Source organism: Trifolium pratense, linkage group LG7 (assembly GCF_020283565.1).
Source record: "Trifolium pratense cultivar HEN17-A07 linkage group LG7, ARS_RC_1.1, whole genome shotgun sequence".
Lineage (NCBI taxonomy): Eukaryota > Viridiplantae > Streptophyta > Magnoliopsida > Fabales > Fabaceae > Trifolium > Trifolium pratense.
In genome coordinates this window covers 29,527,718-29,551,146 of record NC_060065.1, presented here as the reverse complement: position 1 = coordinate 29,551,146, position 23,429 = coordinate 29,527,718, and the positions used below count along the sequence as shown (strand labels likewise).

Here is a 23,429-nt window from a genome sequence, read left to right as displayed (position 1 = left end):
CCTACTCAAATTGGCGCCAGAGAGAATCGAATCTCAGATCTTAAGAGGAGCACACTCCCAGGTCCAAAGCCAATATCAATGCACCAACTCAAGTGGGTTACCACTTCTTTAATTTTCAAGGTGAAGTAAGTAAAATTTGGTTATCCTATAAATTTTAGCTCAACCCGTAAAATTATCGAAATCTAAATTAGCCTACTCAAATTGGCACTAGATAGAATCGAACATCAGACCTCAAGAGGAGCACACTCTCATGTCCCAAGCCAATATCAATGCATCAACCCAAGTGAGTTTGTTTATATAAACAATTAAACTCAAATTAAGCCACTAGGTTTTGGTCTAGTGGTGAGGGATTTGGGTAGTACGCCATAAGTTTTGGGTTCGATTATCAGTTCATTGTAAATAAAAAAAATTAAACTCAAATTCTCTAGAATAATTTATTTTAAGAAAAATGCATTAACCGCTTTTAATATATTGAAGTTATAAATATACTTAAAAAAATTATATCTTTTTCCAAAAAAAAAAACTATATTTTATAATAATTATTTTAGTTGTGCAATTTGTTATTAGATAATTAATTTATTCATTGAATTTTATTTCTGTTTGTCAGATTAGTCCTTACATATTCATAACTAAAATGGATATTCATATGCTAAGAAAAAATATTCTCATTACGTTGTTCTTTAGAAGATTACGAACACTTTCCGAAGCTTTTGAGATATTTGTTAAACATAAAAAAAATTAAAGACAAAATTAATACTTAAAAAAGTTAAATTTTTAATTGGCCCTAGGCCCCGTTGAATACAAAAAATCAGAAGGAAGATTAGAGATTAAGTTAGATAATGAATGAAGTTGGCTACAAAGATCTTTTGATATCTCATGATTAATTATGTGAAAAAATCCCAATCTTTGCAAGCTTTAGAGAGAGTTGTTAAAGAAGATGATTGTAATGGTTCAGAAATGTCTATAATAGGAAGATCAACATAAGGATATGAAAAAAGAGATAATGGTATATTGTTACCAAAGTTTTGTGCTATTTAATGTATAAAAGTTTGGTAAGAAATTTGGAGTTGAAGAATGAAAAATATAATATGAAACAGTTAAGAAGTGCCCACAAAGATATGTAGCATAATAAAGCTAAAACAAAACTAACTTGTGTTAGGTGCTTTTGCTTAGAGTCAATAGGTTATGAAATGAATTATTGTGGAAATTAATGATTGGCTTTAACTGAATCATGGATTAGTGGGCTAAGTGGAGTCTATCACCATGATTTAATAAAAAATTGTTTCTATAAAAATAATCAACAAGGGTAGAATAAGTATACAAATTATGTTGCTTAAAGTTCATATGCAGATATTCAACTAGTAATACTGGTTTCATTTATAATTTTCAGTTGCAATTTCAATTGCACATAATTGTAATATCTAACTATAACTATCAAATGAAAAACAAGCAAACAAAATATACCACACTATATTACTGCCTATACTGAATTGGCTTAATCTACTATTACCAAGAGTCTCAAAATTGTATGGTTTCTTTCAAATATACTATATAACTATATATGCATGTAGCACTTGCAGGACTTTGCCATAATTACTCCTGATCCAGAGGAGTCTCATTAAGGTTAATAGAAGAACTGCTTTTGGTGATGGTAGTAGTCTCTAATGGAGGGGAAAATGGTCCAGTGACATGTGCCAAAGTAGTTATGCTCACAGCGCGCCTCTCTGCCAGTGGCTTAACAGGAGAAGAAGGGCAAGGTAGGGACAATAGCAAGTTAGGAGTCTGAGATTTGGATATAAGCTTCGGAGGTGCGGTGGTAGAAGAGGAAGCTGAGCCTGGGGTTAGGACCATAGTGTGTTCATCAAGGTTGGCCACAACTTGTGGAGACATACTCATATTTGGCCACATAAAGGTCCCTCTTGGTTTGCAAATTCGGAAACTACTTTTCAGTCTTTCTATCTTTGCTGCCCTGTCCTCTACTGCTGTGCTTCCTAGCATTTGTGTGTCTGCTGATTTTGTTTCTTTGTTATTATTCCAATTTTTCTTCTCCCTTGTCTTCTCCACAATGTTTTCCGTCATTGATGTTAACGTTTGTGGTGTTAATGATTCTGACATTATTGGTTCTTTCAGCCTTCCCAGTTGATCCTGCATTAAGTGTCTTTCATCAGTGGCAATCAAATTCCATTCCATAAAGGTTGAAAGAGAAATATTATAAAATATTACTGAATTTCATACTGATGTATGTCCAGACTTTATGTTTTTTACACTTCTGTTAATACTCTATAGAACACTTTAGACTCATACATAAATTTTCTAGGGGAAAATACAAAGCAATCATTAGCATCAATATTATTTTATTTGGTCACAATAGCATCATTATTTTGCAATGAAAACATTCAATCAGCTAGCACTCAATAAAATACAGAGTTTATGTTACCTCCATGCCATTCAAAGCCAGAGAAATTTCTCTTAGTTGTTCTTCAATTTTAGCCTTTTTATGAACCAGCTCCACATAAATCTCCTACAATAAAAAAGATACAAGTATTAAAAGGGTGGTTTCTATATGTCATGTGACCTCCCAATCCCAACTTTACTATTCATGTTAGCAATAAGCTGGAGCTACTATGCTTCCCCTCACCTGATTAGAAACCTGAGAACCATAGTCCTTACAATTCAAACTTGACAAACAAGAACTAGGAGTAGCCACAGTGACCAATGCTTCCTTTTCTTTCTTTGATGCAAGCTCCTGCATATCTCTGTTTGTAGATCAAGAAAAGTAACCAATAACTCAAAATCAATAGAATAGCTAATAATATTAGTCATTCAATAACAAAAATTGGATAAATTGGCAATACCGTTTCAGCTTATTTATTTCCTCCTTTATCTTTCTGATTTCATTACTAGTAACATGATCTGGTGAAATGCTGTCGCCAGGCTTCCATCCAGGGGGAGGAGTCCAGTAAGGGTCTTGGACACCTATTTCCTTTCTGATATCAACAAGATCAGCACTCTCTAACCAGTACTCCATTAAGCCTTCCGCATTGTGTCGCCTTCTAAATCTTTCAACTCCTCCAGGTGCCACTTTTCCAGCCATGTGCTTCAGCAAATGATCAAGTAAACCTGTGTCACCAATATACTTTCGTGCTTCTAATCTCAAGTCTGGCCTCATTATTGGATTTCCATACACAGCTTCTTTTTCCTTTATAATAATCAATATGCTTTCCTCGGCCAGCTTATACCTTCAAATGTACAAGGTAACATTAACATATAACATATATAACAGCAAATTAGTAACAAACGTCTATTAAACCAAGTAAAAAACTGAACTGTATACTGAAAAATGTTATATATCTGAATACTAATAACCATTTACCTCTCAGCAGACCATCTGTCAATAGATATTTTTCGCTTCTTTTTGCCATAAACAACGAGTTGCTGCTCCTTGGTGTCGTTTACTGCTTTCATAGACTTTTTAGCCCCACTGCTACTACTCGCACCTTGGTTTTTCTTGCATTCACGAGTCATCCTCGGTACCCCAAAAGGAGCCACCTTTACGGCATCCATTTCTTCTTCAACATTCTTTCTTTTCTTCTTATTAGTCCCTTCCCTGGGTTGAAAAATGACTCCTTTTTCCTTATTAAGTTTACTTAAAGATTCAACCTTTTGCTCCTCACAACGGCCCAAGAACCGAACTTGCCGGCGTTGGCCCCACTGCATCATACCCGCCGTGAACTTGAGTTCAGACCAACACGAACCCTGCTTGGAAACCAAACTAGTAAAAGCATCATTGATAACTGGAACTGGACTGTCATGGTTTTGAAAGTTTTCTTTTGTCGGAGAGGCCCAGAAGCTCCATGAGTTTCTTCTTTGAGAAAATTCCTCGTATGTGATGCTCCTGCAAAGTGTTTTGATGGCGAATTCGACTCCGATCACATACTTCTCATCAAGTTCAGGGATTTTCTCCCAAAAGCTTTGGTCGTTGAAGTGCGTGCAAAGAGAGCCGCAGCTTGGATACCTCAGATATACTTGTCCCTCCCCAGTGCCACTGACCTAAAAGAATTCAACATCCAGTATATGAAACCCAACAAAGATGAGAGCTATGTGAAATGGTTGAAAAGGAGCTTTGCAAAAGACAGAGAGGTTTTCATATTACCATTACAATGTTCACACATTTTACTTGAACAGGACAATCAGGTGGAAGGTTGGAATGGTCAATTTCATAAAATCGACCTACATTAAACTCCTCAGGAGCCCCTGCAATATTTGTTGACAGTTTATTGCAAAATGTGGAAACAGTGGTACTATAACAAAATTCACAAAAAACTAACATGTGCTGTATGTTAATACAATTATTAGCATTAATGAAGTTAGCAAATTAGACAATGTAAGCATACTACTATCAATATAAATTTATCAAATGTTACATATGTCATTTAAAGGGATATTACCTAAGCTTTTGCCCTCGTCGACATGGGCGTCATCCTCTTCCTGCTTCAGAGTAAAAGGAACACAAATTAGTTAATTGGGCACAAAGTGTGCAAAATTCAGTACTCAAGAGCAAGTCTGATACAAAGAGATCATTCAATTCAATAACAAGCTAAAGCCTCCCTTTTAGCAGTGAGCAAATACAACACTACTAAAGAACCTATACTAAACTATCAGGGATAAGCACCAAGGCTATGGAAGATAAGTAACACTACATAGGTGACAGGTATTATAAACAGATGCTATTGCAGACCAGTACCAGAGAACCATACATAAGGATCAACACAGTCAGCATAGATTATAGCATGAGTCTGCTGAAGGACCACCCATTGACTCAGCACAGCAAAAAGCTATACTAGCAGCAGGCATTTGGAAAATATTACGCTTAGGGATCTCGCATGACGCACACCATTAAATAAACTCTCGGGCTTCAGAAGCGGAATCGCTTCCGTCCCAAGACAGCCGAGCAGTGACCTTATGAGATTCAACCAAAAATGAAAAAGTATCATCGTATCGTATCACTACATGTCTGGTCACCTACCTATGTACGTCTCCTCTCCTTACATATTGAATTTACAACATTCGAAAGAATGTCAAACAATCCTTCCTCATTTATAAATATAAACAACATACTACTATACTATCAATATAAATTTTTTCACATACAAAATCAAACACTAGTTACTATTATTATATGCTTTATTTGTTTCTCTTTTATTTATCAATGACCAATTTAGTGAAGCTACAATGAGTATATGCAGCATTCATTAAGATCCCAAAGGAAATGGGTCCCTCCCACCGCATTGAAAAGTTATTCAATTTTTTCAACAACAAATCAACAGAATCAGGTGCATGAATATGTATGTATGTGTGTGATTTCTTGTACAATGAGAGTATGACTAAAAAATCAATGAGAGAGAAACGCACCAAATCTTGAGCAGCAGCAGCAACGAAATCACAATCAGAATCACAAGGACTCTCCTCCATAACCTACCTGCACAACAAAATAAACAAAAATAATAAAAAAAAAACAGCAACAATTAAATTAGCACATACTATATATGCAAAACTGAAAATTACTTTCACACAGTACAGTAGGACAAATAACCTAAACATTAAATGAATCTAAACAAAAAATGAAAAGAAAACTTGTACTGAACTGAATCAGTGATAGTGAAGGAAAGAAACAAAGCCAAATTTGTGCATGACTGAAAGAGGAAAAAAATAACACTGTACAGAACAAATAAGGTTTAAATGTATCCGAAAAATCAATTATGAATCGAATATTTAAAATATTAAAGCAAAAACCAGATCTATTAGTTGAATGAAATGAAGTGAGATTGAACAAAAAGCAGAAAGTAATAAACAGTGAAATAGTATGTATGCAACAATATGAGGATCGATTGAACAAGTAATCAACAGTATGATGCAACAATGTTGGTTGAAAAAGCAGCAGCAATGAAGATAGAAAAATGAGAGAAAGAAACGGTAAAGAAGTACCAAACGATGTTTTCGGAAAAGTAGAAAGGTGGAATTGGTTGTGTTGTGGTGCGAGCGAGCGAGGAATGCATTGCATTGCAAAGAGTGATGAATGATGATATAAGCGATTTTCCTCTCTCTCTCTCTCTCTCGTTCGCGCGCGATCGTGTTTAGTGCTGTGAAATTAAGCAAAATGCTAAACCAAACCGTGTTCTCCAAGTACTAATTACCCTAAGGGAAAAGCTAACATGTGCTCTTAATGCACTTGTTAGTGTTCAAAGATATGTATCAAAAATTGGTCATTTTATCACTTTAGAAATCAAAGATTATTTTATTCAAAACTTAATTACTATTTTAAGTAACATTGCCCTAAGGATACATGTTAGCATGACCCTTAACCTTATTAATAACAAAATTTTATCTTTAAATTTTTTATTCATCTTCTTAAAATTATAAAAACTTATATTTTTAATATTAATTTGGTCTTTAATTTTCTTTTTTAATATGTTTAACGAGGATTCATGTGCCCCATTTAACTTGAGACTTAAATTAAATGAAAAATATTAAATAGTGTTTCGGGGATGGAGCTACTAGTTTAACACATTAATAAAGAAGTTTTGTTTTTGAACTTGTGCATTCAATATTTTAATAGTATAAATAATTATTTTACTAATATTAATTTTACATTTTATTTTTCTTAGTATATTTAATAAATGTTTGGGACAGTGTGATCCTAAATTAAATTATTTATATTTTGCCCCTCCTAGCCTTCAGTTTCTTTGGGCTAAAAAAATTTGGGATGAACACATTCCTATTTCCAAATCTCTTATTCTTTGGAAGATTTTTTGGATTGTTCTACCCACGGATAATGTTTTCATGACTAGAGGTTGCGGTATTACTTCAAGGTGTGTTTTATGTGGTTGGAGCACATATACGTAGACATACGATTCAAGACCTTTTTATTGATTGCAGGTTTGTTAGATTACTTTGGCAATGATTCGCCTCTATTTTACAAATGCATGCACCTAATTCTATTGATACATTAGTTAATTTATGTTATCGAGATTGATCTAAACAATATATAGATGTTGTGCTTGAAGGAATCATCAACATTGTTGATATCAACATTGTTGATAGGGATGACAACGGGCGTCCATGGGTGCGGGTTTGACACTTACCAAACTCACATCCGAAATTATCACTCAAACCCAAACTCAAACCCAATGACTGTTCGGGTGGCAAAACAACACTCACGCCCACACCCATTGGGTTCGGGGTTTTTCCACACAAACCCAAACCCACAACACATTTAAAAAGAATTTGCAAATTTAAGAAATTAAATTCCAACATAGACTCTGAATTAAATTACAATTAAAATTAAGGTCTTCCAAAGAAATTCAAACATAGACTTTCAAGAAATTACAATATATACTTTCAAGAAATTAAATTACAACTAAAATTTAAGGTCTTCCAAGGAAATTGAGGGAGACTATGAGGATAATTAGGTAATTATAAAATATTTCGGGTGGGTGTATGAGTTTCGGGTGTGGGTTTGACTGATACCAAACCCACACCCATATTATCGGGTGTCACCCGAACCCAAACTCAAACTCAGTCAAATCGGGTTTCGCCCGTTGACTTGAGTTTGGGTTCGGGTGGGTCTCTCGGGTTTGTGTTTTTTTATACTATTTGATATTGTCAGTAATTAAGCAATGCGTATATGCAGGATTATCCCAAAGGAAAAGGGTCCCACCGCGTTGAAAAGTTATTCACTCTTTTCAACGACAAATCAACAGAATCAGGTGTACTATGAGTTTGTGTGTGTAGGGGTGTACGTGGGCCGGATTGAGTTGGGTTTGACCAAAACCAAAACCCGAACCACATAGGATACTCCGGATTGGGTCGAGGAAAATAACCACCCGTTATAACATTGGGCCGGGTTGGGTAAATCCACTAATTTCCGGGTTGGATTGGGTTGGGTAGTGGGTTACCCAAATTATTTTTCTATTTTTTTATATTAAATATTTAAATGTCGAATCATCCTATTTTTTCATAAAAATAACTGAACCATATTATTTTCTTGAAAAATAGTGTAACTTTTTTCACTATAAAAAACAATCACATATTTTTCGTGTAAACCCACTAATTTACGGGTTAGATAGTTTGCTACCCAAATAATTTTTTTTGCTTTTTTTAATATCAAATGACTAAATGATGAATTATAATATATATTCATGAAAATTATTCAAGTTTTTCTTTTTATTTTTTAAATAGTGCGATAAATTATCATATTTGTTTATAAAAATTATTCAATCTTTCTATTTTCTTAAAAAATAGTATAACTTATTTTCAATATAAAAAATATTTAATGATCAAATGGAAAAATCTTTAGTATTTTCATAAAAAATATTTCAAAAAACATAGCACTAGTGGGTAAGTGGGTTTTTTGGGTTGGGTCCGATTTTACCCGTAACCCAACTTTTTTTATGGGTTTTTCATTTTTGAAATCCATACCCACCCACTTGCCCGACCCAACCCACTTTTTTGGGTTGGATTGGGTGGGTTTGACCGGGTCAACCGGATTTGCCCGACCCATGTACACCCCTATGTGTGTGTGTGTGATTTCTTGTACAATGACAATATACAGAAATTTTTTTTTCCTACCCCAACAATCATCCATCCACCCCAACATTAATTTTGAATGGACGAATTTGCCCTCATATATGGTGCAAAAAAAAATTGGTTACCGGAACACTTTGGAAAAAGTGTTCTGGTATGTCAAATTTTTTTTGGTTACCGGAACACTTTGAAAAGTGTTCAGGTATATAAAATTTTTCTAAATTTTTTTTTGTTACCGGAACACTTTGAAAAAAAGTGTTCAGAAATGTAAAAAAAAATTTTGATTACCGGAACACTTTGAAAAAAGTGTTCAGGTATGTAATTTTTTTTGGTTACCGGAACACTATGTAAAAAAGTGTTCAGGTATGTAAATTGTTTTTTTTTAAGTGTGTTCCGGTATGGATCTTTTTTTTTTTTTTTGTTGTTACCCTGCACTTCCCAAACTTCTCAAAGAAAGACCAATGAAACCGCCGGTCGAACTCCTGAGAAGATTAGAAGCAACGACTGAACCAGCAAGAGTTGCAGAAGAGGAAGCCATATTTCCTCACCATAGTCCTTCAAACTCAATCCCACAAATCACTAAAATCTAAAATCACAGAAAAATATCACTACTATTGTCTAATTATATAACAAGGAGTGTAAAAATCAAGACTTTACATCTATCCAAACATCAAAAAATGAAACTTTAAACAACCCCATTAACTCAATTAAGTTTAATTTCAATAAAATCATAGTGACAATGATTAAAAATTAACAAAATCCTATAATGCAAAAAGGGGCATTCATGAAAAAAGTTGATAAAATTGATGAAAATGAAGTGAATAATGTAATTGAAGCAAAAGGGTATAAGAAAATTACCAGTAAATTCGAAAATGAAGATCCAAAAAAGGAGAAAGAGAAAGTAAAGTATGAATGAAAGAACGAGAAAGAGATGTTGAAATAATTATAAGGGTACTGTAGCTTTGTGGAGATCGTCAATGAAGAGAAAAGAAAGAAGCAGCTGTTAATATTGTTGGGGTAAAGGGATCCATACCGGAAAACACTTTAAAGTGTTTCGGTAACAACAAAATTTCTAAGATTTTTCTTATACCGGAACACATTTTCAGAAACAATAAACTAAAAAAATAATAAAATATAGGAGAATGTTAACTTGTGCCCTTAAGGCACATGTTAAGGAAGCAAAAATAGAAATTATTAAATACTAACTTGTGCATTTTGACTTTTTGAGCATTAAATTTCTTGCATCATTAAATGTTAAATTTCTATTTTGGTATATCTTAACATGTGCCCTAAGGGCACATGTTAACAAGACCCTAAAATATATTATATTAATATAAGGGTAGAATAGGAATATTTTAAAATATGTTGGGGTAAAGTGATAAATGTAGGGGTAGGAAAAAAAATATTCCTATATACAATGGTTTCAACACCAAAACATCTTCAACACCCACTTTTTCACTCCACATCATTTTCTCTTTCTTCCACCTAATCATTCAACACACATTCAACTTTTACCCTCTTCAATGGTTTTTCTATTCAACACCTTACCCCACCACTTTCTCTACCCCACCACTTTCTATTTCATATTCTTATTTAAATTTTAATTTTTGTTTTTATGATTAAATAAAATTATAATTATCGATTAAAATTAAATTAAAATAATACACTTAACAAAATTTATTTAAATATTTTTTTTTATTTTCTTAATTTAAAATGCAATACATCACACAAATAACGTAATTAGTACGATACAAATTAACTTAAAATGCAATACAATACACAAGTTACGTAATTAATACAATGCAAATTAACTTAAAATACGAAACAACACACAAATAACGTATAGAAGAATTGTTGGGATCCATTTCACTAAAAAAAGATTAAAACTTCAAAAGAAAGACTAATTAGAAAGATAATAATAGATTAAGATAGTGAAAAATTTGGTTTTTTTTTTCTGTGTCCAAATTAAATGAACCAAGTCTCTATTTGTAGAAAAAAAAAATCACGAATTTTGGTAAAAAAATAATTTGCAATGAGATAATTGAGTTCAAAGTATTAATGTGATAAGAATCCGGAGAGCCAATCAGACGAAGACACGTGTCCTTATTTCTTTCTCTCTCCGCGTTTCACTCTCGCCCACTCTCGCCCACTCTCCTCACCCGCGCGTGTATCACACGCGCCCTGCTGCAACCAAACAAAACCCGCCGTGTGGCCCCTGCGTCAGATTCAATACAGTTGAAACATTTCATCACCCAACTCCTCCACATCATTTTTTCAACACTCCCTCCAATGGTTTCAACAGTTGAAACACTCCTTCAACACCCTTTTTTCTTTCCATTGCACATGGTCTAAGAGAGAGAGTAGGGATGGCAATGGGCGCCCACGGGTGCGGGTTTGAGTGATACCAAACCCACACCCGAAATCAACACACAAACCCAAACCCAAACCCAAATCTGTTCGGGTGGCAAAACCACACCCACGCCCACACCCATTGGGTTCGGGTTTTTTACACCCAAACCCAAACCCACAACACATTTTGTACTACTTTGCAAATTTAAGCAAAAACAATGGAATTTAAACATATTGTCAATCACTTAGCAAAAACATAGGTTTAAAATTACAAGGGAATTTAAAATTACAAAATAGTCTTTCAAGAAATTAAATTACAACTAAACCAAAATTAAGTTCTTCCAACTTTCAAGCAAAATTCAAACACAATTTTGGTTTGTGGTTTGTGAAAAACCTAATTTTACTTTTACACTTATATATATGTGGGGGTATTTAGGTAATTTTAACATGTTTCGGGTGGGTGTATGGGTTTCGGGTGTGGGTTTGAGTGATACCAAACCCACACCCATATTTTCGGGTGTCACCCAAACCCAAACCCAAACCCAAACCCAGTCAATTCGGGTTTCGCCCGTTGACTTGGGTTTGGGTTCGGGTGGGTCTCACGGGTTTGGATTTTTCTGCCATCCCTAAGAGAGAGCCACTCTGCTTATCAAAACAAACAATCACAAGGACTCTCCTCCATAATCTGCGCGACAAAAAAAATGATGGTAACTAATTGCATCACATAAAAAATAAAAGGCAAATGCTAAATAGTGCTCCCGGGCACTCTTTAAGCCCTTAAATAGTAAGTTTTTTTATAGAATTTTTATCGGAATGTGTAAAGTCAATGCATTGGAAATTGTAGTATTTAACTTTTTGAATAAAAAGTTTCTTTAAATGGAATGCTTAAAGAGTGCCTCGGGGGCACTCGTTAGCAAGACCCAAAATAAAAAACATCAAACCAAAACATTGAATTCAAGTAGTTAATGAGATCTCGATTCGATAGAATTTGATTCGATTTCTAATAGGAATAATTCTAAATCAGACTTTTCTATCATCGCGAATAGTAGAAACATTCTCATTTGCCAGGACTTGAACCCTGAATTGTTCTATGGATTTATTAATTGCTTATAAAAAAATAAAAAAATAAAAAAAACATAGATTTATTAATTAATCCTCCTGAAATAAACCTAAACAAGAACTGGTACCATCCAATAATTCAAAACAAGTAAAGTATGTGTAATCAAATGAATGTGAAAAACAATAGAACAGAACCAAATTTACAAGGTTGCAGTATTGCTTCAAGATGACTAGAGATTGCAGTATTCCTCCTTCCAAATCTCTTATTCTTTTGAAGATTTTTTGGAATGTTCCCCCTACCGATAACATTTTTCATGACTATGGTTCGAACACATATTATTCAACACCTTTTTATTGATTGCAAGTTTGCTAGATTACTTTGACAATGGTTTGCCTAAGATTCCTCAAAAATGATGACGTGACATGGTCAGTCAGGGAGTAAACTAAAACTCGCTAACATTATGGGGGCAAAAGAATGAAATCTTAAGTCAACATTTTCCATGAGGGGGGGGGGGGGGGGGGGGGGGGGGGGGGGGGGGGTGTAAACTAGAGAATCTTCACATTACAGGGTAATCCAAATTTTTGTTTTTGCAAGGGGTAAACCAAAACTCGCCTATTTTGCGGGGAGTAAAAACTTATTTACCCTAAAATACTAATGTATCTACATGTGTAAGACACAAAAGTGCATCTTCATGGTAAATTGAAAAGGAGAAAGTTTGAACAACCAACATAGAGAAATTTGGCGAAATCACATAGTTTGCTATCATGTTTCTAAGAAATTGACAATTTTAATTTGTTCTTTATTCATGTAACAATCTAAATTTATAAAATGTAGCTAAAGATTCATTACTTGACAAAAAATACTCTTCCAATTAAGAATTTTTCAATTACACTAAGACTAATTATTAGAATGACATTGAACTATATCTACATCTACAAAACAAATGTCACTATAGCTCTTTATTCATTGCCCTTGTCTTCACTTGCCCTATTAGATTCTCTTTTTCTTGTAGAAATTGTTGAAGAGATTCAATTGTATAAGGAGGTGGCATTGTGCATGGAGGTGTATCACTTGGTGACAAAACCATGGATTCAACCATGAAATTCTTCCTTGCTCCACGCAATGAACATGCCATACTTTCAGCACAAATCTCAACTGCTCCTTTTGGTATTTCTGGTTTGAATCTCAAAAGCTTTGCATAACTATTTAATAGATGAAACATGTAATCATAAACAAATTTCATCTTTAAATTATCTATTATGTAGTTGGTTCCTCCTTCTCCAATTGCTTGTGCCTGCAATTAATCAAAATGTTGTTTTCCTTAGTAAGTTTAAATATATATTAGGGAGAAAAATAGCTAATGTAATTACTAGTAATTGAGTTAATTCTTTCTTTTTTTTTCCCCTCTTTTAATCATATGAAGAAAAATTCATTTTTCAAGGATATATATGTTGACTTCAACTTTAAAAAAAGAGTTTAATGACACATTCCTTCAACTAGAAACATTCCTAGTAATTACTATATGTTCCTAGTACTGATTGTAAAAAAGTTTGACACATTCATTCAACTATATGTTCCTATTTAGATATTTGTTCAAAAAATTTAGAAAATAATATTCTAAAGATATTTTTGTGACATTTAGCATCGTCAGTACATAATCATTAAACTTTTTTTTTAAAAAAAAAATACTAATTTCATATCACAATATTTTGGATCTAGATTACATGCAGTTGTCATGCCGTCAGATTAAATTTGACCGTCTGATATTAATCAAACGATTAAATCTGATCTGACTGCATGTAGTTTTAGCAATCCAGATTTCAATATTTTGTAGGGTCATATGGGATTGATGTAAGAAGTGTTTTATGCTAATTAAAGACTCAAATGGGGATATTTTCTTAAATTATGTGAATCAATGTATATGCCATAAAAAAAAGTTCAATTATGTCAATATTTGGGGTACAATGTAGTCAAGTCCAATTAACTTAAGTTCTTTTTGTTTGTAGGAACAAAATGCATGCTTCAATTTTCGAGCAACTAAACTATAGTATATATTTCTGCCAAAAGAAACTATAGTATACTCCATCCGTCCCTAATTATAAGCACACTTTTAAAGATAAAATTTGTCCCTAAATGTATAAGTATTTTTCAATTCCCTAGACACATTTATTATTATTTTTCCAAACATAACCCTACTTTACATTGAAATTCGAAAAGTCAACTACAAATAATCTTTTTACCAAGAATAATTTAGTAATTGTAATACTCAAAAAGTACACATTTATTACACTACCAACTTTTCTTAATATGCGTGAAAAACCCTAATGTGAGCTTATATTAAGGGACGGAGGGAGTATATTATAAAAAGAAGTGCAATAAAACTAGCATATTTTTAACATAACACAAGTTTGAACTAAGATATTGAGCTCATGTGGTTAATGAGTTTCTCTTAAGATGAATCATTCGGAATAACCCGAGTTCGATTCTTGATGAAAATAATTTTTGGCCATATTTTATTTACCTCGCGGCCGAACTCTGAATTACAAAAGTTTCATTCCCTTAAAAATCAGGTTAACCAAAAAAAAACTTAACACAAATTTGTTTTTTTTTTTAATATAGAAAATATTTAGAGGAAAATTGAGGAAGAAGATTATTACTCTATCAAGGTGAGCATTTCCCCAATCCACTGCATACTTAATCTCTTCACACATGTTTTTGAAACTTATAGGCCAATAGTGCTTCAAAGGTAGCATGCTTCTTGTAAAGAAGTCATAGTACCTAGGTTCTATGAACATAGTCATGGAGTCACATGCTATTATGTATTTTTCACTCACAGACCATGTTGCCCCTTCTGCATAAATTTTGTACCTTAACATAAAACATGTCACACAAATTTCATACTTTAGCAAATAAGTTCTAAAATATCCTATGTAACAAATTCAAAAAATGAATTAAAAAAAATTCAAAATCACACATAATACTTAAAAAAAAATTAAAAATAAAATTGGCATACCTATAGGTACATTGGTTTTCCAATTTTGTGTCCTGAAATTTTTTCGATTTTTCCTCTACCCATTTCTGAAAAGAAAAAAAAAATATATTACTTTCGTCTTCGAAAAATTGATGCAATTACTCTAAAAGAAATCGAGAGGCATAAGATTACGAACTTACGATATCATATATTCGAGCATTCCAATCATGTTCTTCCGAGGCATTACACTTCAAAAGTTCTTTTCTAATATAAGATACTTCTGGATTGCCCTTCCAAAATGCATGAGGTATTCTCTCCTTCCATTTGATATTCTTGTTGCCTTCTTGTATGTTGTTTAATGTTGTTTCCCATGGTTTTATGTTGAGCTCAGACCTACCAAGAAGGAAAAAAAAATGTAAACTTATATAAGTTTTGTTTTCCTTTTTCCTTGCATGATCATTATGTTTACATTCACAACTAATTATAAAAATCTAAAATATATTTAATAAAAATAACAACGTTTTTTCTAGTTATTAGGCTACCTGACAAAAAAAAAAGTATGAAAAATAGTGTACTCTCTCTAGTCTTTTTCATAAGAGATAATTGAGTCAATAAAAGTTAATGTATCTGATTTATAATATAAACTAGATACGTCAACTTTTGTTAACTCAATTGTCTTTTATAAAAAGATCTGAGATAGTATATTCACTCTGAGTTTATTTATAGTTTTTATTGTAACTAATGACTTGTTAATGATGCATTTAAATTCTAATTAAAGGGAATAGAAGTTTTACCAACCCCAGAAGGTCCAATCAGGAAAAACAATGTCAAATGAATTTTCATCTCCACAATAATGAAAAAGAGGTGGAGGTGACACATCTTGTGGTCCTTGAAAAAGGTTTTTGTTCACCAAAGTCTTATCACCACATTGAAACACTAACTCCAAATCAGGTATTTTTCCAGGATATAACCTTAAAAGTTGTAGAATTCCCCATATTGTAAAAACATCTCTTGTTTGAAAAGATTTTGCATATTTTTCTATATATGCTTTTCCATTCACAATCACAAGCCTAAAATGTGACATGTTTTGTCCTCTTTCAACCATTTCTCTTGTGATTCCTGTTTTCTCCCATGGTTTAAGATCTTCATGGATCCATTTGAAGTAATGTGGACATGATTGAGATGATGAATCATCATTGAGATGAAATGTTGTTGGATAGGAAGATGGACATGTTGATGTTGAGTTTGTGTTGCAACTTAGTGGGAATTTAGATTGTTCTTGTTTGTTGTTTGAGACTTCAATTGTCTTGAATATAGTATTTCTTGTTAGTATGGACTGAAAAGAAAAAGAAAAAAAAAAGAACATTGATTAGATTAACCACTCTCAAAGCATACTTAGATTAATACTAGTACAAAAAGAATCCAACTTTTCGTACCCCAGAATGTCTTAGTCACCTCTTGAAATGACCAAATTAATCCTTTCGCTTTTTAGGATGCGAGTGCTTTTCGCACTTTAAGTGGCAAGTGACAATATTTTTAACTCAAACTCAGCGTCTGCGCCCCCTTTATGGAAAAAATCATGAAAAAATGTATTCGCATCCTAGAATGTGAACTATTTTTTCATGATATTTTTCATTTAGGAGGGCGAACATCTTGTATTTGAGTAAAAAATATAGTCACTCGCTACGTAGAATGCGAACTAAAACTCAGTTCGCTACGTAGTAGACTGCGAACTCATAGTATTAAACACGGTGACTCTATAAAAGGATAGAAATTAATATTTGATTGTAGTGATTTTCATAGATACTAGACTATTAATTATATACACGCGAGCAGTGACGGAGCCAGAAATTTTGCAAAGTGGGGGCACCATAGATACAAATTTATAGCACTAAATGTATAAATTATTTCATTTTTGAGAGAATATATATGAAAGGCTTAATTACATATATATTTGATCATTTAGGTTTGTTTTAGGTTTCAATTTGGTCCCTTAAGTTTAAAAAGTTTCAAGTTAGTCATTTTAGTCAAATTTTGGTTTAAATCGTCCATTTAGCTAACAAATTTGTATACGTGGACAACTTAGGAGGGTGTCACGTGGAAGTTTTAGACGAAATTAACTCAAAATTTAATAAAAAGAACCAACTTAAGTTGAAATAAGTAATGCATGGGATTAAATTGAAACTTTTAAAACATAAAGGACCAATTTAAAATCTAAAATAAAGATATAAGATACCAAATATGCAATTAAGCCTACATTGAAATATATACTTGACCTTAAACCATGAGTGAAAGAGACAGTGGAGCGTGTTTGATTTCTGTTGTAGTGAGAAAGAATGAGTGAGGGGTGTGGTTTGTGTGTTGAGTCAAAATGAATGAAACTTTGTATTCGGTGATATATTGATCTGCCAAGCCAAATATTTACATATATTGTTATATATAGAAAAATACTTCCTCAAAAGTTAGTGCAGGCATGAGCCCCCACATCCTTGTATGTGGCTCCGTCCCTGCACGCGAGACTGATACAAACAGGGAGCATAATATGCTAATTTATTGTGACAGTTATATATACACTAATTGCTAATCAATTGTGACATCGTGGAAAATGCTAAACGGTGCCCCCAGGGCACTCTTTAAGCATCTTAAATAGTAAGTTTTTGTTAAAATTTTATGGAAATGTGTGAAGTCAACGCCTCGAAAATTGAAATGTTCCACTTTTTGAGTAAATTATTTCTTTAAATAGAATGCTTAAAGAGTGCCCCGGGGCACTGTTTAGCAAGACCCTTATACAAAATCAAATATGAATAATATGTGCACTAATTGCAATTCAACGGTGACAACTATGCAGAATGATAATCCTTACAATTAAGATCAATTTTACTATTTGTCTTTGTATAATTTATTTCTTTATTTGGTGCATTAGTTTTACTCTATATATATATATATATATATATATATATATAATAATCTTTCAATATTAATACAATTTAATTCATAGTATTCATGCCTTATAAGATGAAGAGGACAAAAAAATTGATTTTTTTTTTTTGTGAACTATAGTTCGCAAGAATGTGAACTGTGGTTTTTCAATTTTTGCAATTTTCCATACTTACGACGTAGCAAGCGAACAATGGTATTTTAGTTTTGTTCTTTTCTACACTCGCTTTCTAAGTAGCCAGTGGGTAAATTGAGAATATCAGGGGGCGCGCAAGTATGTCAGGGTCACAGAAGTGGGATTCGTACAAAAATGTCAACAAAACATGTGTTTTGTTGTGGCTTTGTTTACCGGTCAATTTTGATCAGTGTCTCTAAATCGTAAGATTGCATCAAAGAAGAAAGTGATGCTATGGGGATTATTTTAGCTTCTGGCCCAAAACATGGATATGAACCATGTGGATAGGTGCTTAAATGATGTATCCCTTGTGTTACAAGTTCTTACCTATGATTTTAGGAAAGTTTTATATGTTTAGAATAGTTTAATTTCTCGGGCATTTGATCCCTTTTTTTACCAAAAAAAAATGTAGGTAATATTCTTCGGTGTTGTTGGGGCCATTTTAAACTTTCAATCTCACTGCAAAGTTAAGTTTATTAGAGAGCAAGTTAATATGGTTACCGATTTCCGTTACAATTATAGGGGAGTATTGAATATTAGAATATCATTACGTTGACTTAACGATGATCCCCCCAAAAAGAAAGAAGGAAAGCTCGGTCATTAAGTGCGAAATGGAAAATTCAGGCAAAGTTAGAGGCACTACCGCATAATAGTGCACCTACACGTCTTCGTCGACGTTGAGAGAAAGATATGAATGAAGGGATAAAGTTTATAGAAACAAAAACAACCATGATTAAAGAATGCAATATCTATAACAAAAAGAAAAACACAAATATTGAAAATATAAGAGACTTACAAGGTCAATTTCCAAGATGAAAGAAGTTGCAACAAATACAATGAGGATGATGATGGAGAAGGAAAGCCATCTCGTCATTATGCTAAACACAACTCATAATTCACTCAATGAAAATTGAATATGCGAAAGGTTAGCCTTATAATTCTATAAGCTAATTTGACCAACAAAAAATAAAAGAATTCTTCAAATGGTGTACCAATTGCATGATGCACCTAATTAAAAACTAATTTTATAGGAATCTAAATATAGACACTTTTTTTTCTTCTTTGCATTATATTATCTTAACTAATAAAACATTATAATACAAATGGCCCGGCTGTTTATTCATCAAACCTTAGTCTCTTACATGTTATATACCTTTGAATGTTTCAACATTCAACTAGATATGTAATTATGTATATGATTAATAATTCGTGATTTAATAAGTTTGACTTGTTAAATATTATATAAACTTTAAATTGAATTATTTTAATTAAATGAGTCAAATATTCTATAAACTTTTAGTACATGTACCATAGTAGAATGTTAGTGTTTTTGGGAGGGATGTGTAACTTAACATATTTTGTCCTCCTATTCTCCTTTCATGCTTTTAGGACAACTTAACACTATACCCTTTTTCCATGTATGTGAGTAGGCTAGTAACTCATGGTTGTGGTTCTTCAATTTAGATTCTGTGCAATTTGACTACATGTATTCTGGACACCTGGATCGTCCAATTAAGATCAGACAATTTAGATATGATCAATTGTAATGCAGACACTTCTTTTTGATGCAATCCGAGTCCGTGGTTCCTCTAGGCAATATAAATTTTGGCATGTGTTGAATAAGAGGAGGATAGGTTGAGCATAAAACTATGAGTATGTTTGATAAGAGAACTTTAGGGGTAATTTCTTTTAAGAATAAAAGGATTTTATGTGGTAATTTCTTTTAAACTATAAAATAAAATGATGATATTATACCTTTAGGATGAGAAATTAATCAATTAATAACTCATTCAAACTAACAATTGTGTGTGAGAGAGTGATAAACAAAATTTGGACTAGTACGTCCAAGAAAACCACAAAGCATATATATATATACATGCATCAAAAGCTATTAAAATTAACTTAATGAAAGAAATAGCATGATTAAGAAGATGATCAAGAGAGTAAGAATATGACTTACAAGGTCAATCCATTGGACGATAAAAGTGCTTGTACCAAATAAAATCAGGAGAATGAAGGAAAATAAAGCTGAGGTTGAAACCCATCTTTTTGTTTTGTTGTATGAATGATGTATGAAAGCTTTGACTATTAGCCATAGGATAGAGAATTCCACTTCGACCTAACTTTATATGTTGATTGATGATTATTGTTTAACTAAATATATGCATCAACTACCTCAAATAATAGATCTTAATCATATTTTTATTTTATCAAGGTTCATTCAAAGCTTGCTTACGAACGATTTGTTAGAACGTGAAATGGTTGTTAATTTCAAATGCATATAGTTTAAGCATGTATAATGAATTATATAGTTTTTCATAAATTAACTAGAACTTCCGACCCGTGCACGCACGGGTCTGATTAAAACGTATTTGAAAAATTAGAGTAATATTAACTATAAATTTGGATAAATTTTCATATAACGGAAATTATGATATATTACGAAATACTTACTTATAAACTATAATCGAAATTTTATTTGCATCTTCACCGTATTTGTCGATAATCTGAATCTTTAATCATTCTCTAGAAGTAACTCTTGAAGTTGCAACATACAACTGACCATGTGAAAACACAGGCGACGAAAGATATATCTTAACATGTTTAACATATTGTCATTACTCTTTATTTTAAATTTTGATTAAATATTAAACGTTCACATTGTGATCTTAAATTGAATTATGATTTTTTTTTGGCATAAAAGAATAGTGGCAACGAAGAAAATAAATTTAACATGTTTTGTAAAATAAAATTAAAAAAATTGAGTAAATATTTTTTTGTAATCGGACGTGTAAAATTTATATACACATTTCGTCATATCCCAATTTTTTTATAATTGGTTTTTTTATAATTGGTTTACGGTTAGCTTATGTTAGCAAGCTTATAATATAAGAGATAAGAAATGTTGTCGTTCAAATTTATTGAAAAACATGGTTAGCATATTAGAATTCCTAACTTTTATCACGATTGAAGCACATACTCTAGTGGTTGAAAGACTTTATTGTATTATTGTAAGCAAATGCAGATTCAATTTTTATTGTAGACAAATTTGTACTTTTTTTAAATATAAAGCCACAATAAAAAGATACGGAAAATGAGAGGAAAAAAAATAGGTTTAGGGTTAGCTTATGTTAGCAAGCTTATAATATATAAGAGATATAACTTAAATGCAAATCTATAACGCATCTTATTTAAATTAATTTGGAACTGAATATTGCAAAAATCCGATGGAAAATTAATTAATGTCAAAAACCGGGAGAAAAAAATGAGAGGAATGAAATTAATTGAATTCTATTTAAACAAAAAAAAGAAGATTTGTATAAAAAGAAATTGAATGTGTATTTCATAAAAAAAAAAATTGGAGTTGTATAAAAAAAACGGGGTTGATCTCTATTTAAACAAAATTAAGCATTAATTTCATATTTATTACATGTGGATTACCAAATTATATAAGACTGATTCATGTAGCCTAGTGACAAATTCACCAAGTAAATCTTAAAGGTTGTGGGTTCGATTCTTGTTGAGATATTTTTTAACATTTTATTTGAATTAAATTAGGGTTCAAATGAGAGTGAAAATGAGCAGGAAAATGATTAAGTTTAAGGTTAGCGTATCAGAATAAGCTTAGAATATAAGATATTAATGAGCTTGTAGGTGAGTATTGTCCATTATTGCTCTCAATCATCATAAATTAATTAGTGAGTGTTTATTTCTTCTTTTTTTATTAACCCTCTAGATCTCGTGGGAAGGAGTCTAATAATCCACCGTTCGACTATGAGGTAAATATAGTCTAACTAATAAAATTATTCCCACCATAAATCGAACTCGAATTCTCTCAAATGATTTGTTATAAATGGTTCATTAATCACTTGATCTCAATGTCTTAGGGGGGTGTATTGGATTTGGATTTCATAAGACAATTTTAGCAAAAAAAAATCTTGAAGATTTTAAAAGACTTTGTGAGATTATATTGATTTTATGAGATTTTAGAAGACTTTTTTGAAAGACTTTTTACAATCAAGATTCTTAACACAAGAATTTGTAAGACTTTATAACACAAATTTTTTATATTTCAAAATACTTTATAGACTTTTAAAATATAATGACTCAATAAATTCGATACAAATATCTTCTAAAATAATAATGAATGAATCAATGAAAATGAATCATTCCTTAAAAAATCAACAATCATCAATATCAAATAAATGAATATTTTTTAAAAATATATATATATAAAAAAAAAGACAAATAAACGTTGTAAAGAATACAGTGGTCTTTTTATGATTCTTACCACTTTTTTATAACGTTGCAAAATCATAAAAAAGTCTATAAAAACAACTATGAATCATAAAAGAAAGCGGCTTGGCTGCAGAATATTTTTTTGTTGCAAAATTATAGAATTTTTCAAAGTGGCATATATAATGATTGAAATGATGAAATATATATGGTTTGCTTGTTTATTTTGGCGGATGAATGTATACGATGAACAATTGCAAATTGGAATTGTATATGATAGTCATTCAAGAAGATGATTGAAAAGTATAGGATGTAGTAAAAGAAAGAACGTGAACTCCAGTTTTGCAAGAAGAAAAAAGTCTTTGGAAGAAAAGGAAAGTCTTGAGGGTTTGAGTGAGATTGTTAGATGACAAAAGTATTTTTATTTTCAACTAAAACGTCCATTGAAATCCATCTCAAAAAAAGTACATCAAAATCTATAGACTTTTGAATACCGATAAACATTTTAAAAGTGATAAGAAATCTCAATTGAATACCAACAGATTTTATTGCCCCGAAAAAAAAACCGTGATTGTCTTAATTGAATACCACAAGAGTTATTTAACTTTTGTAAAATTCTTGATTGAATACCACAAGACATTTTTATTATAAAAAAGTATTTTAAAATCCATTGAAATATCAATCCAATACATCCCCTTAATTTAGTGAGTGGTTCATTTCATCCATTGTCGTTTTAAGCAGACGATTCAATTTGCAACATACACATCAAACGATATTTTTAGGGATTTTAAGAAACACGAAATATAAAAATCTAAATACATGAAATATAAAGTAGAGGCAACCATCACTTTAGAAACCGGTTTTATAGGATTGATTTAAGTTCAACTTATAATTTCAGAACCTCCTCCACAATTCGCAGGGCAGCTAGCCTGCTCGCAAAAAAAAAAAACCTTTTAAAATCAATTTTTTCTATCCTCTACTTAAATATTTGTTGCAGTTTTGGTCCAACAAAAGTAAATTATCTCCTATGAAATATTTCTCCATATAAATCAAGACTCTCACTTAAAAATTAAAAAAATTAAAAACATGATGAGCCTTTTAAGACCAAAATCAAAATT

At 31.9% G+C, this 23,429-nt stretch overlaps 2 protein-coding genes across 3 annotated transcripts; both read right to left on the bottom strand.

Annotated features, from left to right (window-relative positions):
* Positions 1–1,312: 1,312 nt before the first annotated feature.
* On the bottom strand, positions 1,313–6,162 carry LOC123894403 (protein DYAD-like). Of its 2 annotated transcripts, none has more exons than XM_045944400.1 (9): positions 5,986–6,162; positions 5,413–5,479; positions 4,449–4,488; positions 4,154–4,254; positions 3,374–4,050; positions 2,856–3,239; positions 2,639–2,756; positions 2,438–2,521; positions 1,313–2,145 (listed from the first exon to the last, which is right to left on the bottom strand). In XM_045944400.1, the coding sequence occupies exons 2-9, from the start codon at positions 5,470–5,472 to the stop codon at positions 1,594–1,596; spliced, it is 2,016 nt and encodes a 671-aa protein (XP_045800356.1). In that variant the 5' UTR covers positions 5,473–5,479; positions 5,986–6,162; the 3' UTR covers positions 1,313–1,593. The 2 variants fall into 2 exon arrangements, with proteins under 2 accessions (XP_045800356.1, XP_045800355.1); XM_045944399.1 differs by having other exon boundaries at positions 1,354–2,145; positions 4,449–4,491; positions 5,986–6,127.
* A 6,671-nt stretch (positions 6,163–12,833) lies between these two features.
* Positions 12,834–19,193, bottom strand: LOC123894402 (O-glucosyltransferase rumi homolog). Its single transcript, XM_045944398.1, has 6 exons — positions 18,872–19,193; positions 15,758–16,299; positions 15,164–15,356; positions 15,006–15,070; positions 14,650–14,860; positions 12,834–13,286 (listed from the first exon to the last, which is right to left on the bottom strand). The coding sequence occupies exons 1-6, from the start codon at positions 18,947–18,949 to the stop codon at positions 12,942–12,944; spliced, it is 1,434 nt and encodes a 477-aa protein (XP_045800354.1). The 5' UTR covers positions 18,950–19,193; the 3' UTR covers positions 12,834–12,941.
* Positions 19,194–23,429: the final 4,236 nt, after the last annotated feature.